This window comes from Trachypithecus francoisi, unplaced genomic scaffold (genome assembly GCF_009764315.1).
Source record: "Trachypithecus francoisi isolate TF-2019V2 unplaced genomic scaffold, Tfra_2.0 Lachesis_group3, whole genome shotgun sequence".
Lineage (NCBI taxonomy): Eukaryota > Metazoa > Chordata > Mammalia > Primates > Cercopithecidae > Trachypithecus > Trachypithecus francoisi.
The window spans coordinates 55,068,592-55,093,017 of NW_022681468.1; the positions used below are offsets into that span (position 1 = coordinate 55,068,592).

The following is a 24,426-nucleotide window of genomic DNA, read 5'->3' on the forward strand; positions in this document are numbered from 1 at the left end:
ATATCTCCTACTACTCTGTAGCAGGCCTTTTTTTTTTTTTGAGACGGAGTCTTGCTCTGTCGCCCAGGCTGGAGTGCAGTGGCCAGGTCTCAGCTCACTGCAAGCTCTGCCTCCTGGGTTTACGCCATTGTCCTGCCTCAGCCTCCCGAGTAGCTGGGACTATAGGCACCCACCACCTTGCCCGGCTAGTTTTTTTTTTTTGTATTTTTTAGTAGAGACGGGGTTTCACCGTGTTAGCCAGGATGGTCTCGATCTCCTGACCTCGTGATCCGCCCATCTCAGCCTCCCAAAGTGCTGGGATTACAGGCTTGAGCCACCGTGCCCGGCGCATGTCATTTTATTTTATTTTATTTTTGGAGAAATAGGGGGTCACTCTGTCACCCAGGCTGGAGTGCAGTGGTGTGATCACAACTCACTGCAATCTTGAACTCCTGGGCTCAAGCAATCTTCCTGCCTCAGCCTCCTGAGCAGTTAGGACTACAGGTGTGTGCCACCACACCCAGCTAATTTTGTATTTTTGTATTTTTGCAGAGATGGGGTCTTGCTATGTTGCCTAGGCTGGTCTCAAGCTCTAGGGCTCAGGTGATCCTCCTGCCTCGACCTCCCACAGTACTGGGATTGCAGCATTTCACTTTCCTAATATTGTCTTCAGATTAATAGAAATTCTTAATCTTAATGTTACCAATTTATGCCTATGTTTGTTTTTTATGGTTAGTGTTTTTTGCACTTTAGTTAAATTTTCTGGATGCATTCAAAGACTTTGTAAGAGAAATAAAATAAAATAGAAAAAAAAAGAAATCTTTGCCTAGCCCAAGATCTAGAAGATATTCTATGTGTTTCTCTAAAAGTTTTATTATTTTACGTTTCACATTTAGATCTGCAGTCCATTTGGAATTTTTATATATGGTATAAGTTAGGGGTCAAGGTATATTTTTTCCCCAAACAGATATCCAGTTGAGTCAGCATCACTTATCAAAAAACCATTATTTTCCCACTGTGCTGCAGTATTGCCTTTATGATACCAGGTATGTGGCGGGTCTATGTCTGGACTCCATTCTGTTCCATTGCCTCTTCTGTGCTACTACCATAAAGTTTAATTATAATAGCCATTTTATTTAAATGGGGTTTCACTCTGTCACCCAGGCTAGAGTGCAGTGACGTGATCACAGCTCACGATGGCCAGCTAATTTTAAAATGTTTTGTAGAGACAGAGTCTCATCATATTGCCTAGGCTGGTCTCGAACTTCTGGGCTCAAGTGATCCACCTGCCTCGGCCTCCCAAACTGCTAGGAATACAAGCATGAGCTATAGTAGCTTGGCCTATAGTAGTTTTTTTTTTTTTTTTGAGACGGAGTCTCTCTTTGTCACCCAGGCTGGAGTGCAGTGTCACCATCTCGGCTTACTGCAACCTCCATCTCCTGGGTTCAAGCAATTCTCCTGTCTCATCCTCTCCAGTAGCTGGGATTACAGACACCCACCAACATGCCTGGCTAATTTTTGTATTTTTATTTATTTGTTTATTTTGAGACGGAGTTTCACTCTTGTTGCCCAGGATGGAGTGCAATGGTGCAATCTCAGCTCACCGCAACCTCTGCCTCCCGGGTTCAAGTGATTCTCCTGCTTCAGCCTCCCAAGTAGCTGGGATTACAGACATGCACCACCAGGCCCAGATAATTTTGTATTTTTAGTATAGACGGAGTTTCTCCATGTTGGTCAGACTGGTCTCGAACTCCCGACCTCAGATGATCCTCCAGCCTCGGCCTCCCAAAGTTCTGGGATTACAGGCATGAGCACCTGGCCCTATAGTAGCTTTTTAATAGGCCTGGATATCTGGTAGAGTAAGGACTTCAGTTTTTTTCTTCAACGTTATCTTGGCTTTTCTTGGATCTTTACATTTCTACATGAATTTTGGAGTTAATTTGCTATACTCCACAAGATAACCTGTTATGATTTTGATTAAGGTTGCACTGAATCTGTATGTCTATGTGGAGACAATTTACATCTTTGTAGTATGGAGTCTTCCAATCCTTGAACTTCATATATCCCTCCCTTTGCCTGGATCTGTTTTATTATATAATGTATTATAATTTTCAGGATAGAAGTCTTACATGGCATGTCTCTTACATTTATGTCTACAAATAATTTGTATTTGATGTTTTCTGATACTCATTAATAGTATTGTTATTTAAAGTTCATTTTTTATTTGTTTATTGCAGGTGTATGTGGATATATAATTGATTTCTGACCTTGTATTCAACTTTCTAGTTAAGTTCACTTATTGGTTCTAAATAATTTGTCTAGAAATTCTTTTGGATTTTTTATACCCAAACATTTTATCTGCAAATAATAACTATTTTATTTCTTCTTTTCTAATTCATATACTTGGTTGATCCAATGGTTAATCCTAGTTTGTATAGTTTTATATGTGTTTTTTTATTTTTATAAACTGCTTCATCCTTTCTGCAAAAAGACAAGATAGAAATGTATTTTTTCAAGTTCAGGACAAATAAAAGCTTAAAGAAAAAAATGTATTTTTTCCCTTTATCTCTGGTTGTAAAGTTAAAGTTGGGTCAAAATATGCAAGATTTTCTGACTTCATGTAAAACTCCTAAGATGCTGATAGTACCCAGGAGTCTAAATAATGTTGAATGAGTTCTTCCTGCAGAGAGAAGGTGATAGCATCTTGGTCTCCAGTAAGCCACCTATTCCTTTCCTGGCACCCAGTCAGGATAATCAAACTGTTTTGTTATGGGATACACTAGGTCTTGTTACTTCCCTTTTCTCTCCTCAAATATTTCTTATTTCTCTGAGATAGTGAATTAGTGACTGATTTTTTTAAGTAGAATATTTTCATTGACTGTCTTATTTTGGCCACCTGCTTATTTCACACTCTGAGCAAATCCTAAATGGTCAAAGTCAAGGTTGGCAAATTCTGTCCTGTGGGCCAAATTCATCCTGCCACCTGTTTTTGTATGGCCTGAAAGCTAAAAATGTTTGTTTTTTTTTTTTTTTTTTTTGAGACGGAGTCTCACTCTGTCACCCAGGCTGGAGTGCAGTGGCGTGATTTCTGCTCACTGCAACCTTCGCCTCCCTGGGTTTAGCAGTTCTCCTGCCTCAGCCTCCCATGTGGCTGGGATTACAGGCACATGTCACCATGCCTGGCTAATTTTTGTATTTTTAGTAGAAACAGGGTTTCACCATATTGGCCAGGCTATTCTCGAACTCCTGACCTTGTGATCGCCTGCCTTGGCCTCCCAAAGTGCTGGGATTATAGGCGAGAGCCACTGTGCCCGGCCATGCTAAAAATGTTTTTTACATTTTAAGTGTGTTAAAAAAAATTAAAAGAAGAACATTATTTTGTGATGAATTAAAATTATATGAAATTCATCCAGGCATGGTGGCGTGTGCCTGTAATCCCAGCCACTTGGGAGGCTGAGGCAGGAGAATCACTTGAACCCAGGAGGCGGACGTTGCAGTGAGTGGAGATTGGGCCACTGCACTCAAGCCTGGGCAACAGAGCGAGATTCCATCTCAAAAAAAAAAAAAAAAAATTATATGAAATTCAAATTTCAGTGTCCATAAAGTTTTATTGAAATACAACCACAAATATTCATTTATGTATTGTCTGTAGCTGTTTTTGTGCTGAACAGCCTCATTGAGTAGTTGCAACAGAGATCATAAGCCTAGATAGTCAAAAATATTTACTATCTGTCTCTTATAAAAAAGGTTGCCTACCCTTGATCTAAATAGCAGGTAGCTACTGAAGGACTTGAACAGAACACTGACAGTCAAAATGTAGTAATTTAGCAAAGTTTATCGAATTTGAATATGTGAGATGGAACTGAACATGTGGAGAGGAGAACCAAAGCCACTTATTGTTATTTTTGAATTATCTGATTCCAGTAATTCTCAGACTTAAGGGAGTTTTGACATGTTATCCTTTAGTTTATCTTGTTGCATCCTTCCATGTTTTAAAATTAACTTGGATCTAGCATAAGGTGAGCAGTATAATGTGGCTGTTGATAAGTCAAACAGACATAATCTCCACTCTCACATCTGCCTCTTTAATGGCTGTTAACATTGAGTGGGTTATAATCTTTCTAATCCTCAGACTCCTCATTTGTAAAATGGAGATTATTTTGAGAATTAAATGAAATACTGTGTATAAGGCATTTGGCTTATGTTAATCCCTTAAGAAATGGTAGATATTATTATATGCTTATTTAAACAATCCTAGTAAATTCAAATTGGTTTTGTTTGAAATATTTGGGGATGTTTTCATTTCTGCTTTCTTCAGCTCTTTTCTGCCAGCCTCCTCTAAAGCCATAAAGCCAGCCTCCTCTGGTCAGCTCATTAGAGTGCTCTTTCTAGATCTTTGAATGAGATGCTCCCTGAATCATGAATTGTTAGTAAAGCTAATTAGATCTTTAAACTAAATTTGTTGTAATTTTGTCTTTCAACACACTCAATGGTTTTGTAATGCACTGTGTAGATAAGAAACAGGATAATAGATTATCCTGTTAAGATAATTAAGAATATTTAATTATATGTATTCTTCCCCCAGTTTATATTTCCCCTTTTCCTGATGTGTTACATTTATTGTTTTATTCTTTTTATTTTCTTTAAGGCATATCAGTCTTTTTTAGAGTGAGATGGCCTATTTTAAAACAGTGGAGAGAGATCCTGGCACATGATAAAACTAGGGCTGTGAATAATAGCTATAAGGGCTGGTTGTTTAGACTCATGTTATGCTTCAAAGGAAAAAAATGCTAGCAGTAAAATTAAGAAATTAGGGGGCTGTTACATATGTGGGAGCAAAGAGTATATGGGAAATCTCTGTACTTTTGCTCAATTTTTCTATGAACTTAAAACTGCTCTTAAAAAAGAGTCTACTTAAAAAATTTAGATTAAACCTACTTCCTGTTTCTTAGCTATGCAGTGCATTACAAAGCTGTTGAGTGTGTTTAAAGACAAAATTACAACAGATTTAAAGACCAAATTAGCTAAAAAAGCTTGTGATTCATGAATCAAGGAGCATCTTATTCAAAGATTTAGAAAACGTACTCTGATGAGCTGACCAGAGGAGGTTGGCTTTATAGGCAGAAAAGAGCTGAGGAAAGCAGAAACAGAGAACCACTGCACTCCAAATAATTTAATTGTAGAGTCTGAAAAACAGGATTACTGGTATCCTAGTGGTACTGAAATTTGGATAATTGGTCTATCTGGTTGTTGTCTGTTGTGTATACTTGTTAAGGCTTTAGAGATAGAAAAAATTGGAACAGGAACCCATGATTTTTTATATTATGCGTTACTGAAATAAAAACTTTTCAGATGTTGCAAAGGTTATGGATGAGTCTGGATATTGTTTTCTGTACCTGATGATGTGATCATCACAGGTCCTTGGAATGAGGTCAGTGAGATATGTGTGCATAGGTAATGAAATTATATGTATTACACATACTTTTGTGTCTTATAAATGAAGAAACTGTTATTTTTCCAGGGTCAAACAGCTCCCAAAGAGTTCCCACCCCAAGATCTGACTCAGAACTGGTATTTTTTTCTGTTTGGTTCAACCAAAGGTTCTTTGATTACTCTGTGCCAAATACTGTGTTAGGCACTGTAGATAGATAAGAAGATGAATAAGGCATGGCTGTCAACCTGAAGGAGGTTATAGTGTAAAAGAAGATATAACTTAATATAGTGATAAGTATTCTGATAGAGCTGGTACTCTCTTGTACCAATATTAAGGGAATGCTTTTAGCTTAGTACAATTGTTTAAGAAAGCCTCAGAGACAAACCCCCACTTGAAAGATGAATGAGTAAAATAACTTATAAAAGAGGCATATTCTGCTTCTCTCTGAGGCCTCCATGATATACTTTATATGATTCTAAGTTGTAATCATTAGTGTTTACATGTGTTTAGGGATGGCAATATGTAGTAGAGCATGTAGTTTGATTATTTTCTAAAGATGTTTTGAATATAGTCCTTCCTTCCTCACCAACCTCACCACTGCTATATGATAAAATGTCGCCACTGCTATATGATAAAATAGTGGATAAAGTGTCCATGGTACAGGGTCACTTCTTTTTTTTCCAGGCCCCCTAGAAAGAAGTTTACCAGGGCAGCTCTAAAGGGTTTCTTAGACGAGGTCCCTTTAAGAAAACCAAGTATCATCAGGGAGAGGCCCTTGGAAAATTTTAAACTGCCACTGTAAACTTTGACTTGGGAGGATAACTCTTTTTATTTTTTTTAAGTGCTTCTTGCAGAGCATGGCTACCCCATAAGCAGTACGTCCAGAGTAGCTGAAGATAACTCTTGACTGCTCCCTTTCTGGGCAAATCCTCACTGCTACTCTGACCTCTGGTCTGCTTTTGCCATTTTATTAACACTGTTGGTCAATCACATGTTCATCTCTTCCTCTGTATCCTGACTGAGATCTGCTCTCAACTTTTCCTGTCCTGCTTGCCTGGTTCTTGCCTGATTCTGATCTGCCAAGGCCTCAGATTTCAATCTCTGACCTGCTGACCTGGACAGTTCATGCCCAACCTCCTGGGTGACAGACACAGCCAGCCTGTCCACCAATACCACCCCAACTTGGCAGCCTCTACCTTGCAGCTAGTCCCAGGCCAGAGCATTGGATCGCTTGGTGATGATGACTTTTTTCACCTTTCTACAACGCACATGTATAGGTGGGGCACACCAACATCTTATGAGGAGGGGGAAAGCCAAGACTAGAAAGAGAAAGAAAAGAAGGGACACCTTCTAGGGAAGGTCTGGAATGGAGTAAGGGGGATCTTGTGTGTTTAAACACAGCCCTCAAATTCAATCCTTCAGTAAATGTTTGAGTGTCTTTAGTGTGTCAGACGTTGTGCTGGGTAATGGGAGCATAAGATGAATAAGGAAGCTATTTGAAATTGTAAAAAACTATTGATTGAGAGTGAAGCACTTTTACAGAATGTTTTTATCCCTCTGTTATACTTGTCACATAATTTTATGCTAGGTAAGGAAGTTTTCGTGGACTAATCTCTTGGTATTATCCTAAGTGAGCGTCTAAGGTTATTGTACCCAAAATATTGTTTATAGGTTGAAGTTGAGTTATAGTTACTGACATGTGAATTTAGTCAATGACTAAGTCTTATGTTTATTGACTGTATCAAAACAGAAGGAATGATTTCCTATGCTTGGCAAATACTCTCGTATTCTAGAATTGAGACTGTCAGGAAAATGATGAAGTTTCCCAAACATTGCTTTTAGTTTGTTAAAAAGAGACTGTTGATGTTTTGGGAGTCTTTACTCTCAGTGTGACCTGGTCATTAGGAAACATTGGTCACAGTTGGATAGCAAAGAGAAAATCTTTTTTTAAAGACAGAGTCTCTCTCTGTTGTTCAGGCTGGAGCGCAGTGGCGTGATCTCGGCTCACTGCAACTTTCGCCTCTAGGGTTCAAGCGATTCTCCTGCCTCAGCCTCCCGAGTAGCTGGGTCTACAGGTGCCGGCCACCACGTCTGGCTAATTTTTGTATTTTTAGTAGAGATGGGGTTTCACCATAGTTGGCCAGTCTGGTCTCGAACTCCTGACCTTGTGATCCACCTGCCTTGACCTCCCAAAGTGCTAGGATTATAGGCGTGAGCCACCGCACCCAGCCGCAAAGTGAAAATCTTCTAAGTGCCAAGCAGGTGAATGTGTTGGGGGTAATGGTCAGGTGGTGAATACAAGAGTGAGATCTTTACAATAGTATTATATCTGATATTATTTTAAAACCACAACAACGATAGTGCTGTGCTGGCCAAATGAGAGGATGGCAGAATTTATCAATAGCATTCACCTTCTGGATGTTATCCTGGATACTAGACTACCCTCTTGGGGAAATTAATTGGGAGAACTGATATACTGATATGCAAAAAAAGGCAACAGAAAATGGTGCTATTAACAATGATCACCAAAGGCCGGGCACGGTGGCTCAAGCCTGTAATCCCAGCACTTTGGGAGGCCGAGACGGGTGGATCACAAGGTCAGGAGATCGAGACCATCCTGGCTAACACGGTGAAACCCCGTCTCTACTAAAAATACAAAAAAAAACTAGCCGGGTGAGGTGGCGGCGCCTGTAGTCCCAGCTACTCGGGAGGCTGAGGCAGGAGAATGGCGTGAACCCGGGAGGCGGAGCTTGCAGTGAGCTGAGATCCGGCCACTGCACTCCAGCCTGGGTCACAGAGCGAGACTCCGTCTCAAAAAAAAAAAAAAAATGATCACCGAAATGTAGTCAATACTTAGTGTGTGAAATTCTCCTCTTATCCTTTTCTTTAGAGTTAGAAAAGGTCAATGACATGTTCAACATTTATTCTAAAAAAATAAAATAAGCATGTGTTATATAGGTCATTCACCTGCAGATTGATGAACGTTGATTTGGACATGTCTTTAGGGACAAAAACAGAAACAAACAAACAAACAAAAACCAGTCTATTAATTTCTTGTATTACCTGAAGAAAAAATTTGAGTTAACCACATAAAATCTCCATTCCATATTTGTAGTCTCAAAGATAGGGTCTGGGCAACAAGTCAAAGCAATGCTCTGGAAACATTGTGAGTTGCTAGAACAACTCTTGAGTTCTTACTAAGTATGCACAACGTAGTATGTACTACTGGGAAAAATCTCACTTGAGCTTATTTAAAACATAATTGTTTGATGATACAGAATTCAACTCAGAATCAGATATGAATCAAATCAGAATCAGGTATGGTGAGGGGTAAATAAATGGAAAAACTCATTGTAGCAGCAAGAAAAGCTTGGCAAAATCAACTCCTCTAAAGGACAAAATTGTTTCTTGATTATAGAGATTTTGTTATTTAGCAAGTATTATTTCTCTTATCTTTTCATAATTCTGTTTCAGGGTCTAATGGCCATTGATTGTCCCCATACTGGCATTGTGGACTATCGGCAGGTGGCTTTGTCATTTGCCCAGGATTTCCAAGAAGCAGGTGGCTCTGTCTTGACCAATTTTGAAGTAAAAGATATTGAAATGGCTAAAGAAAGTCCTTCAAGAAGTATAGATGGTAAGCTGTCCTTGTCCTTTCTATTGAATAAATCAGCCCTCCATATCCATGGGTTCTGCATCTGTGGTTTTAACCAACCGAGGATGAAAAATATTTGGGAAAAAAATAAAAAATAACAGTAGAACAATACATAATACAAATAAAAAATGTAGTATAACAAAAAATAGCATTTACATTGCATTAGGTATTGTAAGTAATCTAGAAATTATCTAAAATATCCAGAGTCTGTGCACAGGTTATATGCAAATGTTATATGCATTTTATATAAGGGACTTAAGTATCCTTGAATTTGAGTATTTGTGGGGTTCCTGCAACCAATCTTCCTTGGATACTAAGGAACAGCTGTACTTACAGTGATTTTTTTTTTAATTGGGATTTTTTGGGGGTAGTACTGGTGGGAGGGCCACAAGGAGCTAGGCTAGAGTACGGTGCAGAACCAGAGGTAGGGGCAGAAGGGACAAGGATGAGACTGAATGTGAGAGAACTGGGACTCCTGGAGGGTCCTGTGCTGGTAGAACCAGACCCTGGTCCGACACTTCTGACTGGTGCTAAAATCTGAACTGCCAAGGCTGTTTATGGAAAATTCGTCTCCAAACACTTCCCTACCCTGTAGGTTAGAGTCAGCATCTCTTGACAGTGCTTGTTAAAAATGCATTTTTTCCCCCTTGGGGCAGAGTCTTGCTCTGTCGCCTAGGCTGGAGTGCAGTGGCACGATCCCAGCTCACTGTAACCTTCGCCTCCCAGGCTCAAGTGATCCTCCCACCTGAGCCGCCCAAATAGCTGAAACTACAGGTGCTTGCCACCACCACACCGGGCTAATTTTTGTATTTTTCCTTTTTTTTAATTTTAATTTTTATAGAGATGAGGTCTCACTGTGTTGCCCAGGCTGGTATCGAACTCCCGAGCTCAAGTGATTTTCCCTCCTCGGCCTCCCAAAGTGCTAGGATTACAAGTGTGAGCCATCGTGCCCTTCCCAATTTTTGTATTTTTTATAGAGACAGGGTTCCACCATGTTCCCTATGCTGCTCTTGAACTCCTGGACTCAAGTGATCCATCCACTTGACCTCCCAAAGTGCTAGGATTACAGGCGTGAGCCACTGTGCCTGGCCAATAGCTAACATTTATTAAGCACTTAGTGCTTTCCAAGTATTAACTCATTTGACTCTTAAAATTCTCTGTGGCAGGGTACCATTATTACTCACATTTTTTTAGGGTGAGAAAACTGAGGCACAGAGAGAGTAAGAGACTTGGCCATGGTTGTACAAGTAGTAAGTGGTGGAGTCTGGATTTCAACTCAGACAGTCTGTACCTAAAGCCCACATAGTTAATTACTGAACTATACTGGACCCACACCATGTTCCCCACAAGCTGAATAATGAGCAAGAATTTCAGTTTAACAAAGATGTCAGGTGGAAAGCTTCATTGGTTTAATGAAGACAGAAGAGTTTGAGAAATTGGTGGTTAGAATGAAGGAAAAAGACTGGCTGTGAAGCACAACAGGAAGGTGGAAGCTGAGAGGCTGGGCTAGGAAAGTAGGATACCAAGGTAATTGCAGAGGGGAGGTCTAGGAAAGGGTTTCTTAATTCTGACGCTATTGATATTGGGGCCAGATCATTCTTTGTTGTAGGGGGCTATCGGTGCACTGTAGGATGTTTTGCAGTATCCCTGGCTTCTGTCCAGTAGATGCCGGTACCATCACGCCCCCAAGTGATTACAATTAAAAATGTCTCTAGGTTGGGCACAGTGGCTCACGCCTGTAATCCCAGCACTTTGGGAGGCCGAGGTGGGCGGATCATGAGGTCAAGAGATCGAGGCCATCCTAGCCACATGGTGAAACCCCATCTCTACTAAAAATACAAAAAATTAGCTGGGCGTGGTGGCTTACACCTGTAGTCCCAGCTACTCAGGAGGCTGAGGCAGGAGAATCACTTAAACCCGGGAGGCAGAGGTTACGGTGAGCCGAGATCACGCCACTGCACTCCGGCCTGGGCGACAGAGGGAGACTCTGTCACAAAAAAAAAAAAAAAAAAGGTGTCTCTAAACGTTGGCAAATGTTCCCTTAGAGTTGGGGGTGAAGGAATCACTCCTGGTTGAGAACCATTGCTCTAGACTTACAGTTAGACTAGTTTGAACAACCAGGAATAGAAATAAACCAGTAGACTAAGAAAAGGACAAAGAACCATGAACTAAAGAATTTTGAAAGTTCCTATAAAACCAGAATTTTATAACTATGAATGATAATTTATTTTTACTTTATTTATTTTATTGATTTTTTTTTGAGGCAGAATTTCACTCTTGTCACCCAGGCTGGAGTGCAATGGGATAATCTTGGCTCACTGCAAACTCTGCCTCCTGGGTTCAGGTGATTCTCCTGCCTCAGCCTCCTAAGTAACTGGGATTACAAACACGTGCCACCCCATCTGGCTAATTTTGTATTTTTAGTAGAGACATGATTTCACCATGTTGGCCAGGTTGATCTTAAACTCTTGACCTCAGGTGATCTTCCTCCCTCAGCCTCCCAAAGTGCTGGGATTACAGGCATGAGCCACCACACCCAGCTTGAATGATAATTTATTATACTCCTGGAAAGGAGAGAAAAAATGTTCATATGACATGACATTTCCTTTTTGGCTTGTCTATATATATCAACATGTAAATTAGTCTTCCAGTGTGCTAGACTTTACCACTCCTAAGGAACATATACCATTCTGGAGAATTTTTTTTTCCTTTTTTTCTCCCTTAGAAGTCTGTACAGCAAATCTAATTGTGAAGTTAAAATTTTCAGAAGTACTTTGAGAGGCCAAGGAAGGAGGATCACTTGAGGCTAGGAGTTTAAGACCAGCCTGGGCAACATAGCGAGACCTGCCTCTACAAAAAATTTTTAAAAATTCCCTGGGCATGGTAGCACACACCTGTACTTCCAGCTACTTAGGAGGCTGAGGCAGGAGGATTGCTTGAGCACAGGAGTTTGAGGCTGCAGTAAGCTATAATCACATCACTGCACTGCAGCCAGGGCAACACAGTGAGACCTTGTCTCAAAAAAAAATTTTTTTTTTTTAGGACTGGGGGCAGTGGCTCATGCCTGTAATCCGAGCACTTTGGGAGGCCAAGGTGGGTGGATCGCTTGAGCTCAGGAGTTCAAGACCAACCTGGGCAACATGGTGAGACCTCATCTTTACTAAACATAAAAAAATTTGTTTTAATTAAATAAAAGAATTTTTTTTTTAATTTGCAAAATCCTATGGGACTCAGATGTCCAGCTTACCGATATAACTATTCAGGTTCTGTATCTCTAAATGGCAAACGTAGTCAGTAGGAAAATTGGCAAACCTTGTGTCTATGTGAAGAGTACAGGACTGAATTGATCCTTTTATTGACAGCTGTAAATATGTCTGTATAAAGCAGTGACCTGGGAGGCACAGTGGCTCATGCCTATAATCCCACGGTTTGGGAGGCCGAGGTGGGTGGATCACCTGAGGTCAGGAGTTCCAGACCAGCTTGGTCAACATGGTAAAAGCCCGTCTCTACTAAAAATACAAAAATTAACTGGGTGTAGTGATGCGTGCCTGTAACCCAGCTACTCCGGAGGCTGAGGCAGGAGAATCGCTGGAATCTGGTAGGCAGAGGCTGCAGTGAGCTGAGATTGCACCAGTGCACTGCACTCCAGCCTGTGCAACAGAGTGAGACTCCGTCTCAAAAAAAAAAAAAAAAAAGCAGCGACCGATGTGGCTCAGTCTTAGAGAGGTGTCAGTACCACCAAGGAGTAATTTCAAAAGAACTCTTTTGCTTGTTTATTTCTTTTTTTTCTTCTTCTTCTTTCAAGATGGAGTCTCACGCTATTGCCCAGGCTGGAGTGCAATGGCGCGATCTTGGCTCACGCCAACCTCCACCTCTCAGGTTCAAGTGATTCTCCTGCCTCAGCCTCCTGAGTAGCTGGGAATACAGGCATGCATCACCATGCCCAGCTAATTTTGTGTTTTTACTAGAGATGGGGTTTCATCATGTTGGTCAGGCTGGTCTCAAACCCCTGACCTCAGGTGATCCACCCACCTCGGCCTCCCAAGGTTCCGGGGTTACAGGAGTGAGCCACTGTGCTCAGCCTGCTTGTGTATTTCAAGAACCACGAAAGGGATCCAAGCTATCTTTTTAAATATCCTTTTTCTTCTTTTCTTCCTTCCTTCTTCTTCTTCTTCTTTTTTTTTTTAATTATAAAAAGAGACGAGGTCTCACTATATTGTCCATGCTTGTCTTGAACCCCTAAGCTCAAACGACCTGCCCACCTTGGCCTCCCAAAATACTGGGATTCCAGGCATGAGCCACTATGCCTGGCCCAAAATGCAAATGTTAGCATCACCCAGACTTACTGAATCAGACTGTCTGGAAATAGCACCTAGTAATAAGCCTTTAGTGATTCTTAGACACACCCAAGTTTCAGAATGTCAGAATGACAGCCTAAGGTCACAAAATGACCTGGCCATTTGGAACTCCCCCCACCTCATGCCCAGCCCCCCCACAGTTTAAGAGTGCACTTAAGAGTTTGTCTTGTTTTGCCTTGAGGGCATTGATTTTTTTTTTGTCCAAATGATAGATTTTTGAGGCTTCTATTTGCTGTTGAGAATTTTGAAGGAGAAAAAAAGTAGTGTTCTGTTCTTTCTTCCTTGACAGGTTTTTAAGGAGATCTAAGCCATCTGAATCATTCTGTCTTTCTGAATTCTAAAATGATGAGCAAAATTGTTAAATAATTAAGGTTTTTTTAGGTAGGTAGCATAATAAACCAAATTTATGGTACAAGTAGATTATATTTATCTGCTCTATGTATGCTTTATAAAACTTTGAGATCCCATGTATCTGAGGGGGAACTAATTTTAAAAATGGTCAGTTTTTTATTGGAAGTTTTTGTCTTGCGAGAACTCTTGCTTCTCTAAACAATATAGAACCTGCAAAGAATCCAGTAACCAACACTTGGATGACAAGGTTTCTCATATCATAGCTTTAGTTCTGTGGGAAAATACATACTGGTTTATGATGATCCATTTTACAGTGTGGTTTCCAGGATTATAATAGCTATGTCTATGTTGGAGGTCAGGTGGGGTATGGTTTATAAGCATAGATTAGATGAGTTAAAACCAAGCTAAAAACATGCTGGAGTTTTATATGTTGTTAAGTATGAACTAGTTTTATTGTTATTTGGTAAAAAGTTTCAGAATGAACTGTAGGATACAATCATAGTAATGACAGAAAAAAGTTATTTAAGTTTGTTGCTAGTGTAATATTTCAAATAATATTGGCCTTTTGCTAAAAATAAATTTTTTACTTTTTTTTTCAGGAATGCAATATCCAATTGTTATAAAGAATACAAAGGTAAAGATTCTTCAGCAAAACTGCTGGCTACTTTATTTCCCTCCCCTTTATTAAAAATTAAATTAACCCACAAGGCTGTATTTTAAGTTATTAAATGACATTTATCTAATGTAAAAGTAATTCTGACAGAATTTCTTTTAGGGAAGTTTAACAGCTTTTATTCTAAGGAGAGTTTCAACTTGGGAATGTCCTAATTAAGTGGCTCTGCTGGCAAAGAACAGGATTATAAGCATATAGAGTGTTTAATTTTAAGGCAAAACTGATAGATATTTTATCACTCTGCCTACTGATCTCCACTAACTTATTAACTCTCTATAAATTAGAAGACTTCGGTAGAGGGAGTATGCAGGTTTTCCAGAGGGAGAAGGACTGCTTTTTTTCATCTTCACATAGACCTAGAGCAAGAACCACTGAATGGCATAGAAGCAGTGGATTCCCTGTAGGTTCACTGCATCAGGTTATACTCAAGGGAGCAGAGTCATTAATGAGTGCTATAGGATTTATTATAGAATAAGACCTTACACAATTGTGGAAGTTTCTGGGAAAGTGTAGATTCAGAAGAGAGTTGATGGATCAGTAATTGGGAAACAGAGCTGAATATGGAGCTGGAATTCACTGGACAGTGGGTATCTGTCTGTCACCTCGTTGGACTAAGATGACCTTCAGAGAATAATACCTGCTGATTTACTTCTGCTGCCAGATTATTATTAATTATTATTATTTTTTTTTGAGATGGAGTCTTACTCTGTTGCCCTGGCTGGAGTCCAGTGGCACGATCTCGGCTCACTGCTAGCTCCACCTCCCGGGTTCACACCATTCTCCTGCCTCAGCCTCCCAAGTAGCTGGGACTACAGGCGCCCGCCTCCACGCCCGGCTAATTTTTTGTGTTTTTAGTAGAGACAGGTGTTTACCATGTTAACCAGGATGGTCTCGATCTCCTGACCTTGTGATCTGCCCACCTCAGCCTCCCAAAGTGCTGGGATTACGGGTGTGAGCCACCGTGCCCGACCCTCTGCCACCAGATTATATGCAGCTCCTGTTTTGACCAACTTTAAGTTGGAACCATGAAGAGAAGGGGATTCTGTCAAGCATAGTTCCTAGCTTAACCAAATGGACACAGTACAAACCCCTACAGTCTACCCTTTGTCAACCTGACATCTGTCCACACCCCTTATAACCTTATAATGATATTTAGCTTCCAAATAAAGACAGAAGTAAAAGTATGTTTCCACCTAACAAGGTGTAACTATCTTTCATAGGACTGAAGACATGCTAACTAACTCTCAAAAAAACAAACAAACAAACAAACAAAAAAAAAAGTCTACTTTATCCATCCTGGGTTATGTTTAATTTTTACTAGCTGAGTTACACTCCCCCTTTGAGATCCTGTAACTTAAATACCAAGATATAAGGTTAACCACTATTTAAGCGTTTTGTATTAGATGAGTAGTTCTCAATTAGAGGCAGTTTTACTCCTCAGGGAACATTTGGCAATGTTTGGAGACATTTTTGATTGTCACAACTGGGAGAGAGGAGGGGCACAGCAACTGGGATTTGGTAGGTAGATACCAGGAATGTTGCTAAACATCCTTCAGTGTGGGGAATAGGCCCCCAAAACAAAGAAATGTCTATCCCCCAAAGTCAGTAGTACTGAGGTTGAGAAACCCTGTGTTAGATAATGTGAGAATGGTAGAGATGAGTATATTAGTCTTCTCAGACTTCCATAACAAAATAGCACAAACTGGGTGGCCTAAAAAGCCCACAGTTCTGGAGGCTAAAAGTTCAAGATTAAGGTGCTGGTTGGGTTGATTTTTGGCTTGTTAATGGCTGCCTTCTTACTATGTCTTCACATGGCCTCTTCTCTGTGTGCGCCCGGAAAGAGAGAACATGATCTTGGGTATCTCTTCCTCTTGTAAGGACACCGGTCCTATTGGATTAGCCCCCACCCTTATGACCTAATTTAACTTAGTTACCTCCCTAAAGGCCCTTTCTCCACATAAAATTCACATTAAGGGTTGGAGCTTCAACATATGAATTGGGGTGTGGGGGGGGCACAATTCAGTCTATAGCAATGGGAATAAATGAAGAATTAGGTAATGTATGGAGAAATGTATTTATTATTTTAAAGTAAGATATACTCAGATTATAACATCCCTCATTTCTGTAACTAGTCATGTGGCCATAGCCAATATTTATGATTTCCTTCCCCTACTATGCATTTCATATTCTCTTTGCCTTTGGCAAGCATCTTAGCTGGTCATGGTTTCTAGTTTGGTGGTGTAGCTCACACTTTCCTTCCTGAAGTCTATGCCATTAGCAGCCCTGGCTGTTTTGGGTCGAGGTAGTTTCCAATAACTTTTATAACACTATATGGGAATACTAAGAGAAGCTTCAGGAGATATGTATTCCAGACATACTCCTTTTTATCATCCCCAAGACTAGTTGTGGTAGCAACTCATTTTCTTGAGAGTCAAGATTAGTTATCCAATTCAATACAGCAATCCCCTCTTTGATTTACTGGCAAGGGAACCCAAAGTGGCCAGGTGTTGCAGTATCAACCTCCAGTTTAATGGAACCACTGTCATTCTCTAGTAGAAGTACTTCTCCCTTGGGAACTAAGACCTCTAGATCATAAGACCAAAGTTGTGAGGACAGAATGCAAAAATTTCATGTAGTGGATGATTGGGGTAATAGTAAGGAACCACCGTCATTTCTACCTCAATTTCCAGACCTGTGAATTCTGGCTGTGGGACAAACAATACCATATATTAGTCACTGGTTTAGAGCACATAGAGCATCCTGGAGGAAATTGCCCCAGCCCTTCAAGGAGTTGCCAGCCAACTAGTGCTATTACTTCTAAAGCCCGTTCCAGTTTCTGTCACCCAGTGGCTTCAGGGTGATGGAGAAAATGGTAAAATCAGTGAATTCCGTGATCCTGAGCCTATAGCTCCATTTCATTTGCTGCAGAGTAAGTTCATTGACCAGAAGTAATGATTCTCTGTAACATACCATGATGGTGAATAAGACATCTCATAAGTTCACACATGGTGGCTTTGGCAGAAGCATTATAGGCAGGGAAGACAAATTTATATTCCGAGCAAGTGTCTATGCAAGTGAGAAGTAAGTGCTGCCTTTTCTATGATGGAAGTGGTCCAGGGACCATATCAGTGGCTCTTTTGGTCTCTACTATGGCCGATTGAGCACTCAGCATTAGCTGTAGACAGATCAGCCTTGGTGAATAAGTCCATGTTGCCGATCACCTCCATCCTTGCTACCATAACTATGTTTTGCAGCTTTATTTTTACATTGTGAAATGATTATCACAATCAAGTTATTTGATATCACATCTGCCACCTCACAGTTACCATTTATGTGTATGTGATGAGAACACTTAGATTTGCTATCTTAGCAAATTTCAAGTATACCATACAGTATTATTACCTATAGTCACCATGCTGTATATTAGATTTCTAGAACTTATTCATCCTGTAATTTAAAGTTTGTATCCTTTGACTAATATCATCCCATTCCCGCCCACCTCCTCCCAGTCTGTAGCAACCATCATTGTACTCTCTTTTTCTATGAATACAACTATTTTAGATCCCATATGTAAGTGAGATCGTACAGTGTTTGTCTTTCACTGTCTGGCTTATTTCACTTAGCACAGTATCTTCCAGGCCCACCCATGTTGTCACAAATGGCAGAATTTCCTCCTTTTTTATGGCTGAATAGTATTGCATTGTATGTATATACACACACTTATATATATACACACACGCATATCTATATACACACACGCATATATATATACACACACACACATATATATATCACATTTTCTTTTTTTTTTTTTTTTTTTTTTTTTTTTTGAGACGGAGTCTCACTCTGTAGCCTGGGCTGGAGTGCAGTGGCCGGATCTCAGCTCACTGCAAGCTCCGCCTTCCGGGTTCACGCCATTGTCCTGCCTCAGCCTCCCGAGTAGCTGGGACTACAGGCGCCCGCCACCTCGCCTGGCTAGTTTTTTGTATTTTTTAGTAGAGACGGGGTTTCACAGTGTTAGCCAGGATGGTCTCAATCTCCTGACCTCGTGATCCGCCCGTCTCGGCCTCCCAAAGTGCTGGGATTACAGGCTTGAGCCACCGCGCCCGGCCTATCACGTTTTCTTTATCCATTCATCTGTCAATGGACACTTAACGTTGTTCTCATGTCTTGGCTGTTGTGAATAATGCTGCAATGAACATGAGAATGCAGATATCTCCTTGAGGTACTGATTTTGTTTTATTTGGGTATATACCCAGAGGAAATCATATGGTAGTTCTATTTTTAATTTGGATCATATGGTAGTTCTATTTTTAATTTTTTGAGGAATGTGCATACCGTTTCCTGTGATGGCTGTCCAATTTACATTCCCATCGATAGGGCACCCTACATCCTCACCAATGTTTGTTTTCTTTTGTCTTTTTGGTAATAGCCATCCTAACAGATGTGAGATTATATCTTATTGTGGTTTTGATTTTCCTGATGATTAGTGATTTGAATGCCTTTACATATATCTGTTGGCTATCTGTATATCTTTGAAAAAAATGCATAAAAATACATATTCAGGTCCTTTGCCCTCCCCACCTCTGGCCTTTTTTTTTTTTTTTTTTTTTTGAGACAGGGTCTCTGTCACCCATTGGCATGACCATGGCTCACTGCAGCCTCAAACTCCTGGGCTCAAGCTGTACTGCCTCAGCCTCCAAAGTAGCTGGTATTATAGGCACGTGCTGCCATGCCCAGCTTCTTTGCCCATTTTTATTTATTTTATTGTATTTATTATTATTATTTTTTTTGAGATGGAGTTTCGCTCTTGTTGCCCAGGCTGGAGTGCAGTGGCGCAATCTCGGCTCACCTTAACCTCTGCCTCCCGTGTTCAAGTGATTCTCTTGTCTCAGCCTCCTGAGTAGCTGGGATTACAGGCATGCGCCCCCACACCTGGCTAATTTTGTATTTTTAGTAGAAATGGGGTTTCTCCGTGTTGGTCTGGCTGGTCTCGAACTCCTGACCTCAGGTGATCCACCCGCCTTGGCCTCCCAAAGTGCTGGGATTACAGGCGTGAGCCCCCGGGCCTGGCCTTTCTTTGCTGATTTTTTAGTCAGCTCATTTGTTATTTTGCTATTGAATTATATGAGTTTCTTACTTTTTTTGGCTATTAACCTGTTATCAGATATATTTTCTCCAATTCTGTAGGTTGTCTCTTCATTTCTGTTGCTGTGCAGAAGCTTTTTAGTTCGATATAGTCACATTTGTTTATTTTTGCTTTTGTGTCTGTGCTTTTGGTGCCTTATAAAAAAAAAAAAATTCATTCCTAAGACCAATGTCTTCCCTATGTTTTCTTCCAGGAGTCTTAGTTTTTAATCTAAAATCTTTAATCTTTTAATCTAAATATTTAATCCAGTTCAAGTTAATTTTTGTGAATGGTGTAAAATAGGAGTCCAATTTCATTCTTTTGCATGGGGCTATCCAGTTTTCCCAGCACCATTTATGGAGACTGTCTTTACACCTAATCATGTAGTTCGTGAGACGGGTGCCTGGAGAAAGAGGCTGACTAACATCCACAGAGCAGGTCAATTTTTTCTACTGATTATTAAAATTGTCCTTGTCCAAGATTCTCTTCAGTGAGCATTCGTATGGAACTTGAATATCTTTACTCTCTGAAACTGTTTTGAAGTGGTCCATTCATATACCTTTCTCCACAGGTCCTTTCCCTGTCCATCTAGCCAAACCATTAGTTGTTGCACATGAAAGAGTGTAGATCCATACCTTTGGCCATCTGTCCCTCTAAAATAAGATGAACAACTAGGTGTGGTGTTCAGAGATCTGCCCACTGAGAATATTTTCTTCACCACAGTCCTTCAGGGCCACTCATGAGTGGGGCTCTGGTGCTATGGCTGTTCAGTTGTGTGCGGTACCAGCATATTGTGCAGAACTATTTCTAAACCTGGCCTATATTTTTTCTTCTTTGGTCAACTGGTCATAGAGAACTCCCCGTGGGGCTATAGAGGCAGGTTGATAGGAAGGAGGCAATTTAGCAGGCATAGGGGCCATGGTAATTTGAACCACTTGCCTCTGCAACTTATGTGTGCCAGCAGGACCTGTACAACCCTATCTTACAATTTTTCTTGATGATGGAATGCTGCTATATACACCCAATTTTGTGACTTGATGAGTCAGACAGCAATACCCAGTTAATAATGGGTAGTTCATATGGTAACTTAGTGACCTGTGGTCAAGTGTTCAGTCAAAGCCAGAAGCACTTTCTCAAAAGGAGGTTAGTTATGTGCAGAGGATGGTATAACTTTCCTCCAAAAACCGTGAAGTTCTGTGCTGTGATTTGCCTACAGGTGCCTTCCAAAGGCCCTATAAAGTGTGACTGTCTGCTGCAGACAGTTCGATTACCATCAGAGTTGCTGGGTCATGTGACCCAAGTGGCAGGCTTTCCATTCAAAGAAGAATTGAAAATCTATTTTTGTGCCTGCCCTCATCCAAGGGACATTTTCACTAGAGTATAGCATCATATGATAGAATGTATACAGGGGCCTATGGCATACCAGTGGATATATATTTTACCCAGAGTTGCTGCTCTTTATTTTGGCATTTTCAGTAAGTATAATTTTGGGGTTCAAATTCAAATTGAGGGGTCCACTTACCAGGTTGAAATAGTTTTATGAAAAGTTAAAAGAAATTTTGTCTTTTTGAGACAATCTCGCTCTGTTGCCCAGGCTGCAGTGCAGAGGCATGATCTTGGCTCACTGTAACCTCCGCCTCCCAGATTCAAGTGATTGTTGTGCCTCAGCCACGTGAGTAGCTGGGATTACAGGTGTGTCTCACCATGCCTGGTTAATTTTTGTTTTTTTAGTAGAGACAGGGTTTCACCATGTTGACCAGGCTGGTCTTGAACTCCTGGCCCCAAGTGATTCACCCACCTCAGCCTCCCAGAGTGCTGGGATTACAGGTGTGAGCCACTGCGCCTGGCCAGGGATTTTTAAAATAAATTTTTGCAGGTAGGATTTGCTAATTAAAGATTTATACATTGGATATTGGGGGAGTGGAGAGAAATCTGCTTCACTTATGAAAGAGCAATAGTCATGCATGGTTTATTTCTTCTTTTTAATTTCTTTTTTTTTAATTAGAGACCAGGCTGGTCTTGAACTCCTGGGCTCAAGTGATCCTCCCACTTTGGCCTCCCAAAGTGTTGGGACTACAGGCGTGAGCCACTGTGCCCAGCCTAAAAGAAATTTATGTTGAACAGATGTATCATTTGATGGTTACCTAAATTTTAATGTGGAAGTAAAATTAATATGTTACTGAATTTAATTAGTGTTTAACATATAGCATAAAATGATTTCAGAAATCTGTGATAGTTTTTGATAATTTTCTTGGGAACTGTTGCTTGAGTTTTTAAAGAGAATTATTAGGTTATTGCGTGCTGGTACCATTTTATAAATTCTGTTACTATCTTTACATCTATCATAAGACTTACCTGCATTTTTTTTGTTCCAAGAACAAAAGAACTGCCAATCTTTTATGTAGGAGCTGATGATTTATGTCGCAAAAATACCTCTCATATTTCTAGAATATAACTCTAGATGAACAGGAAAGGTATTAACCTATTTAGAAAAAGGTATTTTTGGCTGGGTGCGATGGCTCACACCTGTAGTCCCAGCTGTTTGCTTAGGCAAGAGAATCACTTGAACCCAGGAGGTTGAGGCTGTAGTGAGCCAGGACTGCACCATCGCACTCCAGCCTGGGTGACAGAGCAAGACCTTGACAGCCCTTTTGACTTCAGAGGTCTCAAAACAATCATGGCTTAGTCTAGCTAATTTGAATTCATTATGGAGAAGTTTCATCTAAGTTTTCTAAAAACGATGACATGTATAACTCCTGAAAAGAGGCTTAACTTTCTAGCAAGGGCAAAAATAGGATATATACAGAGGTGAAAATTTAGCTCAATAGAGTAAGGCTAAACAGTAAGGCCTGGAAAGAAAGAAAATGTTGAGACAGGTGAGAATTCTGAGGCTTCAAAAATAGGTCATCTGGGAAGAAGATCTAAGAATAAGAACAGAATTGCTAGGTGTTTACTCTGTCAGAAGTAAAGAGATGGGAATTTGAGTGTGGTGGTGAATGCGGGATAAATGAAGTCATTTAGGAAATAGGGTGGCAAATTGGCTAAACTTGGTGAGTAAAGTTAAAAATGAGCAGATGATAATCACAAAATAAAATTTATAGGAAATCATAACAGCCTAACGTTAGCAGTCTCCTAGGCACTAAAGCAAACCTTGAATGTAGTGTGTGCTCTCAGTAAATGTGCATTGAATGAATGAGATTTCTAAAGTGTCCTCAGTTTGCAAAGTAGATATTGATTAGGAAGGAGAAATTGCTTGGTGGGTAGGTTACAGTTGCAACTGGGCAGGATTATTGAGTGTGAGGCAACCGAAGAGTAACACAGTAATTGCTCAGATACAGGAGAACCTGGTTGCTATACAGAGGTTGCCTTTAAATGAGAGGGTTACAGGCCCTTTGACTTCAGTGCCAGAGATGTTATGGATATAATTATCAATAGGTAACAACTTTATTTATTTATTTATTTATTTATTTTTTGAGATGGAGTCTTGCTCTGTCACCCAGGCTGGAGTGCAGTGGCCGGATCTCAGCTCACTGCTTGCTCTGCTTCCCGGGTTTACGCCCTTCTCCTGCCTCAGCCTCCCAAGTAGCTGGGACTACAGGCGCCCGCCACCTCGCCCGGCTAGTTTTTTGTATTTTTTAGTAGAGACGGGGTTTCACCGTGTTAGCCAGGATAGTCTCGATCTCCTGACCTCGTGATCCGCCCGTCTCGGCCTCCCAAAGTGCTGGGATTACAGGCTTGAGCCACCGCACCCAGCCACAACTTTATTTTTTTAAATGATTTTATATGCTTACATTTTTAATGTAGGAAGTTTTGTCTTTCTTGATGTTCTACTAATTGGGTAAATCCTCGTATTTGTGATTGGTATATTGAATTTTTAATTAATCCAAATTAAAAGCTGTGGGGTGGGTGGAGGAGCAAAAAAAAAAAAAAAAAATTGGTGGAGGCTAGCTAAATGACATTTGCTTCTTCATGCAACAAATAGTTAAGAAGCTCCCCGCTAGGTCCTAATAAACAGATTTGTATGTATTTGTGTGCATGTATGTATACCTTACTACGTATCCTTGCTGGGTTGACCATTATTATCTTTAAAGTACAAAATTTAAGGTGACATCCTCTTGCATGCCACTGTCCTCAGTTTCTAGCTGCCACCTCAATGCTAAAGAACATATTTTGCTGATACCTGTATTGAATATCCTCTTTTAGAAAAAATTCTATTTCTCTACCTTGTTTTCTATCACCTGTTTTTCCCCTCTTGACCTATTCTCCTCCACTCTATACAAATAACTATTCTTTTATTTTGCACTAGGGAGAGGAAATTCGATGTCAGTATGTTGTGACATGTGCAGGACTTTACTCAGACCGTATTTCAGAGTTGAGTGGCTGCACTCCTGATCCTCGAATTGTACCATTCCGGGGAGATTACCTGCTCTTGAAGCCAGAAAAATGTTATCTTGTTAAAGGAAATATTTATCCGGTAGGTAATGATGCTTCCTACTTCTAATTTTTTTTCAAGCAGGTGGTGGTCATAAAGGAGATGAAAACAACTTTCACTTGGGTCAGAAATAAGAGCGATTTTGAAGGACCGTTTATGTAAGCATTTCATCAGTTTCTCTTGCGGTTAAATCCCTAAATCTTTATCCTGGTATCATGGTTATTAAATTGTGATTAATTGCCTGCAGGTACATGTCTCCAGAAAGCATGAGTGCACTATGGGAAGTGCTATCAGGAAGGAACTGAATTCTTCCTTCTCTCTGGTGGAGGGAAAGGGAAAACTTTCCCTTATGGAAGTCCCTGATACCCAACCCTTTTCCACAGTTCACTATCTATAGGAAAAGGGATGTGGCCACT

General features: G+C 40.4%; 1 protein-coding gene across 3 annotated transcripts in view; it reads left to right on the plus strand.

Annotated features, from left to right (window-relative positions):
- The window catches only part of L2HGDH (L-2-hydroxyglutarate dehydrogenase), a 76,866-nt gene that overhangs the window by 21,002 nt on the left and 31,438 nt on the right, over positions 1 to 24,426 (plus strand). For all 3 annotated transcript variants that reach the window (XM_033188091.1, XM_033188090.1, XM_033188089.1), the window contains exons 5-7: positions 8,888 to 9,050; positions 14,377 to 14,411; positions 23,885 to 24,052. In XM_033188091.1, the coding sequence (XP_033043982.1) occupies positions 8,888 to 9,050; positions 14,377 to 14,411; positions 23,885 to 24,052 (366 nt within the window). The remainder of the gene's footprint in view (positions 1 to 8,887; positions 9,051 to 14,376; positions 14,412 to 23,884; positions 24,053 to 24,426) is intronic.